Source organism: Halyomorpha halys, unplaced genomic scaffold (assembly GCF_000696795.3).
Source record: "Halyomorpha halys isolate HHAL.00 unplaced genomic scaffold, Hhal_1.1 Scaffold2224.1, whole genome shotgun sequence".
NCBI lineage: Eukaryota > Metazoa > Arthropoda > Insecta > Hemiptera > Pentatomidae > Halyomorpha > Halyomorpha halys.
In genome coordinates, this window is record NW_027115978.1 from 8,645 (window position 1) to 20,016 (window position 11,372).

At 27.8% G+C, this 11,372-nt stretch overlaps 1 protein-coding gene across 5 annotated transcripts in view; it reads right to left on the reverse strand.

Moving 5' to 3' along the window:
* Positions 1-7,094: 7,094 nt before the first annotated feature.
* Teh2 (tipE homolog 2) overlaps positions 7,095-11,372 on the reverse strand; it is a 19,066-nt gene continuing 14,788 nt past the window's right edge. For all 5 annotated transcript variants that reach the window (XR_010844994.1, XR_010844995.1, XM_014437033.3 and 2 more), the window contains one exon: positions 7,095-7,871. Coding sequence is in view for 2 of the 5 variants with exons in the window: in XM_014437033.3 (XP_014292519.1) it covers positions 7,832-7,871 (40 nt within the window). In the remaining 3 variants the exon portion in view is untranslated. The remainder of the gene's footprint in view (positions 7,872-11,372) is intronic.

An 11,372-nucleotide genomic window follows, 5' to 3' on the forward strand; every position in this document is an offset into this window, starting at 1 on the left:
TAAAATATCATACTTTTTTCTTTTTTGAATGATAATATGATCTATTCTTAGTATATTTGTTTAATGAAGTATATGCTTGACATTTTTTTGATTTTTTAATGGGAATGACAAATGCATATGACTTTATTAAATCATTGTTGTTGTACATAAGATATTTATAATAAGATTAGTTGAAAGCTTATATGGAATAAAATGATTTAAAGAGGACAGAGTTTAAAATGGGCAGGGAGAGCCTCAAATGTTGGCAAGGAGTAGATAACACAAGTAATGAAATGTCTAAGGATTAAAATTTTCCTGGAGTGTATAATATTACTAATAAAAATAGACATTTCTTTGCAATAAAATAAAAAAAATAAAACAAATGTAAGGCCTTTTTATTAAATTTAGTACAGCTTATCAGAATAATAGGTTGATCCAATTTATTCATATAAAAAAAAAAACTTGCAGCCATGAAAACATTTTCATAAAACTTTTTTCTTAAACAAAATAGTGTCTTGTTTTGAGTTGGAAAGGTGAAAAGAAAAGATAATTTGTCTTCATTTTTAAGAACAAATTAGATTTGTCTAAAAAATTTGATTGATTTTGCCTTTCAGCAGCATTTATGTAGTATGTACGTTACACATTAAATAAGTTATGACCTTTGAATCTTTACCTAACATTCTTGTGAAATTGTGAAAGAATTCTGTAAACTATTGTGTTGTATATACAAATTAGTTAATAATTCTTCTTTATCATACGTAATAATCCTTTTCCAGTGTAAGGCAAATAATCCAATACAAATTTCTCAGTTTTGTTTGGAAAATCAATGATTAAGTGTATTGAGTGAAGGAAATCAAGTTCAACAATGACAAGTCATTTTAAAATTCCATTAAGTAAATCTTTTCCTCATCTAGTTCCAAGAATTATTCAGTTTCAGAGTGCTATGAAACAAGATTGAGCTCATAATTATTTCCAAGCCTACCAACTCCAGTTTTTTCAAGCTTAAGCAGACTTGTTAAATAATTTTACAAATATGTAGTAATAACTCCATTAGTAATAAGTGTATTAATATATTGTAATTAAAAATAAATTTTTCAATGAGCAAACCACTATCAAAATTTATTGCTATATCTTATTCTATCTGTTCCAAACAATAAAAATGACCAAATATATCCAATCTGGTGAGGAAAATGTCTTTCTAACATTTTATATTTGAAGGTTTCAGCAACTTCAACCGTCAATTTGAGGAATTGAATCAATATTTCAGTTGTTTTTTTTTCCTTTTTTAAATCACATAGATGAAAAAAAAAGTTATACAAATAGTATTTGAGCACATATTTTGAGAGACTTTTTGTGAACTTGAAACATATTTTAAGAGACTGAATAGTAAAGAAAAGACTTAAGTCTCTTTAGTTTTAATAATTTGCCATAGAACAGTCCTGTTTGCAAAAAAAAAAAATTGTATGAATTAATTTTCTTCGTATTCTGATGAACTGCATTAAATATAATAAAAAGGCCTGAAGATATTTGTATGTTTACTAAATTATATAAACATTATTTTTTTATGAAATGATACTTAACATAAAACATACTAAAATCATTTATACATAAAAATAACTATTTACTCACAAAAGAGGTTATTATACAATATAAATATCTTATATTTATTTTGGTTGTTCTGTGATAATTTTGTAAATATTTATATAAAATAGATTTCATATTTATCATAAAAAGTCATTACAAATCATTATAATCGTAGAATTTAGGGTGTGAATAACCATCTTTCTTAAAATAAGAACTGAAACATTTGGAAATATTTACATTTAATATTTGTAATTTAAATTCATTTGTATTCTTCCAAAGCTTTGATAATAATAATATAAATAATATTATATTTTCTTATTATGTTGAATACATTTTTGAAATCAATAAAACATGTTGACAGTTTCTTCTCCAATACTTTTTTAGTTATTTGCTAAATAGCGAGAACTAAATATTGGGTACTTCTTTGTTCTCTAAACCCATATTGCTTTTTATAAATATTATCTTCAATCAGGCTCTAAAATCTTCTCTACAGAATTTTAGAATACAGTTTTCTATAGACATAAACAATGCCTTACTGGTTTTCCCCAATTGTCTTATTTTTTTTTCATTTAAAAAAAAAAAAGGAACTGTTGTAGTTTTCTCCCAATCTTTTAGGGTTTTCTTTTTCTTTCATATGATATTTAACACAGTGTTGCTGGTGCTAAAATTCTATGATCCATGAGGTAATTTATCTGAGCCACTTCCCAAGCTACCTGTTTGGAGACCTCGTTATACTTTGATCGTCCTGAAACAGGTAACCAAAACTGACATCAATGTTATGCTGAACAAACTCCTGTATTGTACAGAAGCACCTAACATACTGTAATAAAAAAAGCAGACAGAAATCAAAAGATACTATATGTTTGAGAAAGGTGCCCCCTCCTCATATTTGAATAGAAATTCATGATGCCATTTACTGGCAGATATAAGAAGTAGTAGGCTTGGGTAGCCATCTTGGTCACTAGAAGAAGAAGAATGAACAGCATCTCAAGAGCCACATCATATTTGGCTGAGATAAACGAATCTCAATGAGTGAATAAACTACACCCTACTCAGGTGAAGGGATGGAGGCAGGATGAAAGAGAGAAGATAACACAAGAAGAGAACAAGAATATGCACCTTCAAGATCTCAATAGCTCACTGTGTAACCTATAGCATCTTCAAAAAAAGTGGAATTTGGTCCGGATAAGCCAAATTAAACTCAAATAGTAAATTGGTGTACTATTTTTATTTGAGTCAACGTTTTGCCCCACGTTGCAGGGCTAAAAGATACAAACACTTAACATAAGTACAAAAAAATAAGTGAAAATAACAAGGGAATACAATGAAACATAAAAATTAAAGGTTATAAACAATAAATGAAAACGGTAATAGTAACAGATAAAGAGAAGAAATATTAAAGAAAGTACAAATTAAGAGATGAAAAGGGATTCTTATCCTTTATTCTTATTTTTATCCCTTTTCATCTCTTAATTTGTACTTTCGTTTATATTTCTTCTCTTTATCTGTTACAATTACCGTTTTCATTTATTGTTTATAACCTTTAATTTTTACATTTCATTGTATACCCTTGTTATTTTCACTTATTTTTTTATACTTATGTTAAGTGTTTGTATCCTTTTTAGCCCTGACAAAGCCCTGCAACGTGGGGTGAAACATTGTCTCAAATAAAAATAGTACACCAATTTACTATTTGAGTTTAATTTGACCGCACCCGGACCAAATTCCATTTATTATTACAATGAAAATTAGTTCAACTAACCTTGTTGTACAACTTTTTGGCAAACCACATATAATCATATGTCTTATTATTCAATCAAGAATAGAGGCTTATATCCCTATATCACCATTCATTATTTATTTTAAAATAATTCAAATACAGACCACTCTATTTATTACAATCAACAGCTTATTACAATTAATTTGGTTTAATATCCTCCAACTTTTACCTCGGGAGATATCTAAATTAAACACTATAAAAGAATGACATTTGAACTCTTCCTCCAACAATTATTGAATTATTGAAGTCAAAATAGTCAAAAAGAAATCATAGATAATCTATTTTTGATAATATGTTAATATTTCAAAGGCTGATAAAAGATACATACAGTAACTTTAATTATTTTTTAAAATAAATTTTCATATTTTATATGTATTTTGTTAAAATCTTTCAGAAAAGAATATTGGATCTTTACTAAACCCCTGCAGTTCACAGATTATTATTACATTAAATATATTGAAATCAGAGGAAAGGGTCTCATATCCAACACACTGTGTTAAAATGTTCTATTGTTTCAATATTATCATATTCCGTGGACTTGATATTCTTCAAAAAGTCAATACTTACTTTTATAGCACTGTAATCCATCGATTGAAATGATTGGGTCCTTAGCCAAGATCACTCTCTTCTAAAAACTTCTGTCTGCCATTCAGCTCTGTTCTGCACAGTCACTCTCCAATTTCTGGTATCTAGAAGGTACCTCACTTTGGCCACCACCCCATTTATTCACAACATTTCCAGTCCTCTAGCTATCGTTGGATGATGAACCCCTTTGTTTAAGATTTTCTAGAAGATTTCGGTTTCTCCCGTCCTTAACAAGTGAAGCCGCTGAAGCTCAGCCTCTCGAACTTAATGTCTAACAAAATCAGCATTAACAATTAAATTACTGAGTTCCCAATTTTTACTTCTTCAGAACTTTCCACCCTTTGTAGGGCTGAATACTTTTTCTAAGGGAAAATAAGGAGATGATGTCATCTGCTGTTTGCCCTATCGATACACACTCCAACTGGGATCCTCAAGTGACATAAGGCGCCATGGATCCCAACTCATCAAACTGTACAGTTTTCCTAAGTGGTAGTTATATGGTGTAGTTTTCCTCAATGTTCTTATTCAAATCCTACACTTAGTTTTCAAGGGTAGCTTCTCTTAAAATAGTTTTATTTATTTTGAAATTTTGTATAAAGTAATTTTTTTTTATATTCTTTTATTTTATGAATTCATTTGTAAAGGATATTTCATTTATGTTGTTTTGTTCAGATACATGAATACAGTTTATAGTTTTGTTCAATATTACCTTTTTTACTATATTCGTAATTCATTATTATTTTTCCTTATATGACATTTATTCTTTAGATCCTTTAGTCACTACATGGGGCTCTAATAGAGGAAGTGTTCCTTCTACCTCTACATTATTGAATAATTTTTATCTTTATCTCTGACAAATTTCATGGCTAGGTGCTTGCTTCTCCGAGTGTATTAGAATTAAAAGTTTTCTGATTTCCTTTACCATCAATTTCTAACATCTCACCAAATTTCTATCAGAACCTTTTCAAGGTTCCTGTTTCAGGAACCAAGGTTTGCCTGTTGCGCTACTCCTTGCCTGCAGTGGTAGTATTTTATTTTATTTATTTTTTATTATTATTAATTTTTTTTAGACTATTATGTAAGGATAGTCTACTACAGACACCAACCTTATTAGGTTAGTGAGAGGGTTTAGTTTTTGTTTTGGGAAAAAAAAGTTATTAATTACATTGATAATATTCTATCAGCTACCAGAAGAACAAAAATATCCCAATGGTAAAATATTTTTAAGCTAATTTTCTTTGACATTAGCTAGTTTTCAATTAAAAAAGATTCTTATCATATACGGTACATAACAAGTTAGTTTATCAGCAATTCACTGATCATGGAATTCAGCTAAGAAGAGATTTAACAATGAGACAACACGGTAAACTCCAGGCTTCCCCAGTTCTTGCTGAAAACTATTAGGTCATGCATCTCATTATATTAAATTCATGATAGATTAGAGACAAGAATACCAATCAATGAGAGGTAAAAGTCAATTCTGAAATTGGGGACAAGTCACCTTGGTAGAATGTCAAGTTTTTTATATAAGGTAATAAAAGAAAAAGTTTTGTCACCGAGGGTTATGAAGTGGTTGTTAGTTGAGAAATAGCCTATCAAAGATTTGAAAATGGATGAGACTGATTAAAAATTCTAACTGAATGCCTTTCCAGGAAGAGGGGAAAATGAAGTGGTTGATATTAAATATGATTTGTGTTTGAAGAGAAGAGAAATAGTTCTAATATGCAGGTGCTGCCCAGAGCGATGCTCCTGAACCTCATCCTTAAGGAGGATGCAGTGAAATATGATGTCAAGAGACAGGGCTAGGAGTGCTACCAGAGGGACTCTGGGGAGGATCAGCGAGACACCAAACTTATAGAAGAAGTTCCTGTGGGAGAATTTGGGAAGTGGAATAGACGGTGGAGGGCTAGGAAAAAGGGTGCCCCGACTACTGGATCTTGCAGATCCTAACAGTACACGAGGGGTTCTGGGGAAAGTTGCAAAGCTTTGGAAAGAACATCAACCTCCATGTATCAATGTAGTGAAACTGTGGTTCTTTTCTCTGTTCTGGCCAAACAAAATATATTTTCTAAGTTATACAATTAGGATCTTAACACTGTCTAAGGCCTCTTAAGAAAAGTTTTATGAGTCTCTCATCTCTCGCTTGAAATTTTGATAATGACAAGTACCCACCAATAAGCCTTTTCTGGGGTTTGAAAATTGTTCCACAAAATATGTGTTAGCATATATAATATCCTGGAGAGGATGTTAGTTTTTTTGAAAACTTACTCTTAGGTATGGTGCATATTTAAATTCCATCATATGTAACAGTTCAGTAAAAATTTCTCATAGTTACTTAGTTTTGTAATAATTATTTATTAAAATTTATTACAGCTTCTAAAAATTACAGGCATATCAGGTAAAATTGAATTAAAATTATGTTCCCAGTGAAATAACTTTCATGGATTTCATCCATATTAATATTAAAATCTAGAACTAATAATCATTAAAACTTATTTGTAATAACGTTTGTGGTATCACATTTTTAGACATAATTAATGTTTCATGTATGAAATTATAATAATTAAAATATTTAACATAACATCATATAAATATCAAGCACAATTTCAACTCGAAAATCTAAAAAACAATATTAAATATATGAATAATATACATAACATAATTTTTATGTACAAACAAAATAATATATGTACAATGTCTTATTGTTGTTTATTTTGCAACATATACAATTAATAATAAATATTGAAGGCTATATCGGTATCATTATTTTTATTATAGAAAGGCCCCACAGTGGCTTTATTCAAATTTGATTTGGCACTACTGATGCTTTAAGTATTATTTTAATAATCAGTTATGCCATGGTGTTTATTTAAGAATTTTCCAACAAAAAATTCTTTGCATATATAAACTTATGATAACACCTCAAAATTCTTAAAATATAAGTTTTAATTTTCATAAAGTTTCAAGCAATAGAAAGTTTAGCATAAGTAAGAAAATTCATAAAATTACTTTTTTTTATTTTTTTTTTAACTCATTAATTATTGTAAATATATAAGCAAAAGTTATTTTTTTTTTCTCAGCAACAATTTTTTAAATATTACTTTATTATTTACAAATGGTACAAGCTAATTTGTGTCTTTTGAATGTACGTACTTTTTTTAACAAATTTTCCGTTCATTAACATTGTCTCAAAACATCGATTTTAAATGAGACTTAATGAATTTCCAATTAATTCCTTCTTTACTAGCATCATTGTTCATACCATTTGAACAAAATAATTACTTTTATAATATTTTGCCATTGACTTTATAGTTTGGTTTCTATCACAATTTAAATATTTTTAAATATATGGTCTATCATCTAAAACCCAAAATATTGAGCACATAAAATATTCCAGAGTAGACACTAATATTCATCGCTCACTCTCCTTTACAAAGGTGCAGACCTATTGTCATTGCACTTAGACAGACTTACAATAAATTATTTCTTCCTAATGATTAACAGATAAGAGAAGTATCTGTATAACCATGATATGACTTAAATGATTTTTTTGACTAAATGTGTCTTTGCTTTTAGATATAATTGATAATTGTTAATGATAAGAATCATATTTTTTTTTTCTACATTTACTAAATAATGCTGGAAATTCTCGATTTATTAAAACATTAAACTAAGACTAATGAATCAAACATAAGATGAATCAGAAGCATAATTAATTTATGCATTAAGAGAATATTGTGTAGACGAATGAAAGGAAGAAGAAATTGAAGAAGTTATGGATATCTTAAGAAATGAAATGGAGAATCAAGTGATTAAGTTTGGGGATATTTGGCCATTTGAGCATATGTTGCGATGGTTGACCTGCGGTGTCCGAGAGCTTTCAATGCTCCTCCGAAGTAAGTATCAATATTCCTCCTCGTCAAAATCTTCCTCCTCTTCTTCCCTACAAATAAAAAACAATTATTTCAATAATTTGTTTTCTAGAAAATTCATTTTACAGGCTAATTAATTATTAGAACTGCTTAGAAAGACCTCACTGAAAAGTCAGCCCATTGTAATATTGTTAAACTTATGCCAGAGAATCCAGTTATCTTTATATTTAATATTTATTTATTCACTTACTTGTTGAATTAATAAAATAATCTTAAATAATTATGCCATGCTTCAAGGAAAAAGAAGCCATTATTACTGTTCTGGTTTATAAAGTTTTACATGGTTGTACTTGGGAAGTCTTATGTGAATAGACATAAGAAGGTAAATCATAACACAACAAATTTTGAGAGAAAAAAAAGGAAAGTAAACAACGAAATCATATTCTATTATTATAAATTAAATGTAATCAGCAATGAAAAATTACATCAACAGTGTTAATGGTTAGCCACAAAGAATACATTGACATCTTCTGTGGAAAACTGGGGTCACCCTAATTGGTCTCTGTTTACTATTGATGCTTCACATTTTTTCTATATACATACAAAATAAATGGGAGATTTTTCTTATTTATTAGCTATGTATCCTATTTGGTCAAAAATAATTGAGGCAGAAGACTAGAATTTGAAGCTAAGTAATATAAAACCGTTGAAGCTAAAATTAAAGAATATAAGATGAAGATATAGAAACATAATATGTACAGGCAACTGAGGGCCAATAATGAAAGAGGTATGAAGGCTTGTAAATTATGGGGAAAAAAAGAAGTATGGTTTGGTAAATAAAGTTCAAAAAGAATTGATCCAAAGTAATATCAGTGGTTGTGAAATCTTTCAAGAAGTGAACAGAGGACCATCTTCAAAAAGAAAACGGTACTATTACAGTTAATAGATGGGTTGGATCCTTTAGAAATGTGCATATTGAAGAATATTTTTAGAGCCAATAGGAGATTTACAGAGCTGAAGAAGTAGAAAGAACTGACAACCTTAGAATCTTGAAAATTAAAAGTATTTCATCAGATTAATTAAGTTTAAGTGGCTTGGAGTCAAAATGAAAAATTATATTCTAATGTGAATAACCAATAAACAGTATAACAGATGCAGAAGGAGGTCTAGGCTGGGGTAAATGGTTTGGATGAAAGTAGATACAAGATTCAACACGGCTAGAATTTAACACACTTTTAGTATAACAAAGCAAAAAAAAGGTAAACTGTAAATTTATAAATGTTGATGAATTTTCCAGAGTTGAGTTGAATAAAGGCAGTTTATTACATCATAACTACAGTATATAAATAATTGTGAAAGTATAACAATGTCACTATATAAATTAGACCTGAATAAGCAGCTAAAATAATTGTATACATACATATATGTTACCTTATATATATTCATGAATAAAATATCTTAAAATATGTATGTGCTTTATTATTGGAAATGTGGAAAATTATAAATAAATATGTAAGTGAACTTTGATTGCTTATAATAAAAAGAAAACATAAATTAGTGAAGTCAAAATTATAGATAGAGAATAGAAAAAGAATAATTGATGAGCTTAAAATTGGTTTTAGATAATGGAAAATGGAGAAATAAAATTAAATTTATGAAACAAGATAAATGAAAAATGAATTAACAAACATCAAAAAACTATTATGTAATATTATGAAAACATTGAGATATTATTGAAGAAAAAAATTTAATTAACTACATTAAAAATATTGAATTAAATACGTAGATTACATTTATGAAGTACAATTCAAGAAAAATTGGCATTAAAATTTAAATGAAAGAAAAAAATATTTTTAACACTGTAATAAAATAATTATTGGAAAGCAAAGGAAGCATTTAAGTCTGTTTTTATAGAAACAATATTAGATTATGTTAAAAAAGCTAAAGACAATTTTTGGTTGAGTACGATATTCTTATCATTACTTTAAAAACTAACTTGATACACTGTAAATGTACTATAAGTCTGAATCTATTTAGAAGACAAACTCTTAGGTCTGGTGTTCAATGTATAATAGGATGTTCTTAGCATAAAAAAAAAATTGTTGTTTTTGAATTATCAAAACTAAAACCAAGTAATAATTGGGTGATTCAATTTACTGTTATTAAATGAGAAGGGTGATTCTATTTGTGTTTAAAAAAATAAAATTTACAGTAACTACAGTTTGATTCATAACAGCTTTACATATTATTAGCAATATCATTTACTTCTTCATAAACAAATAATATCTAAATTTTGCAAAATACAAAAAATTTCCACTTCAAATTATGTTTCATAATTGATTCACAAGTTACTAGGATTTTTGTAAAAAGTAAAAATAAAAATGATGACTAAAACATTTGGGTCATTCTCTCTACAATGTACAATTTGTGTCCCTGGCTGATTGTAGGTCTTTACTAATAATATATGGATATAAAAAAGAGTCTTTATTTAGGGAAAGGTCCGTACTACAAACTCACTCATTTGAAATAGTCTTTTTATTGCAGTAACAAGTAGTAAAAAATTCTCAAAGTGGAAACGTTTTCGTAGCTTAGAACATTTTGGAAAATAATTTTATTTTCATTCTTCATTATATTTTAGGTAACTTCAAAGTGTGATTAATTATATTAACTATAGTAACTTTATATTGTTACATTACTTTCTCTTGTGTTTTACAGGAATAAAGTAAGTAGTTTGAGGTATGCAAAGGAACAAGGAAAGAACAAAAAACCCTGGTCATTCAAATCAATTTAAGTAGAGTACTTAAATTTGTTGTAAATAGTACTGTTAACGCTATGTTTATTAATTTATTTAGTATTAGTGTTTAATTCAATTATATTTATTTTTATTTGTAATATTTTCTTTACAATTTTTTTTTATTTGAAAAGAAACAAATGTATTTTATATTTGTACTATAATAATTAAGTCAGAGAAGCCGTTGCTAGGGCGTTGCATAGAGACAGGCTGGCAATCTACATTTTAAAATCAGTTGTAGCTAATTATGTCTATAATTAGACAAATAACTAATAAACTAGTTGTCTAACTAGATGAGTAATTAACTAATAAATAAATTTCAGTTTTACTAAAAAATTTACTGCTGTAATAATGAAGTCAGTTGGCTTTTTAAAAATTTATGACTTTTTATTATACAGTACATTAAGATATTATGGATTTTCCGTTATTTCATCACAATCCAGGAATCAGATTTTTTTAAAAAATTCATCTACCCTATAAATAAGTAATTTTTATGACAGCTGTCTTATAAAAATATATCATTAAAAAGGTAAGAAACAAAAGTCAACCGAATGAAAATTTTTTAGTAGTACGAAATATAGCACTTGGAGATAATGACCCATTTGATATTTCCACAAAATTAGTTAGTACTAGACTAAAATATATTTAAGTTTTTGGTCAATAAATACAAGTAAAATTATCCCCTAAAAGTACTAAATATATTTTAGAATTTGAAACTAGACAAAATTATATTAAAAAGAAAAAAAATCAAACATAGAATGAATCAAGAATTTATAATTAC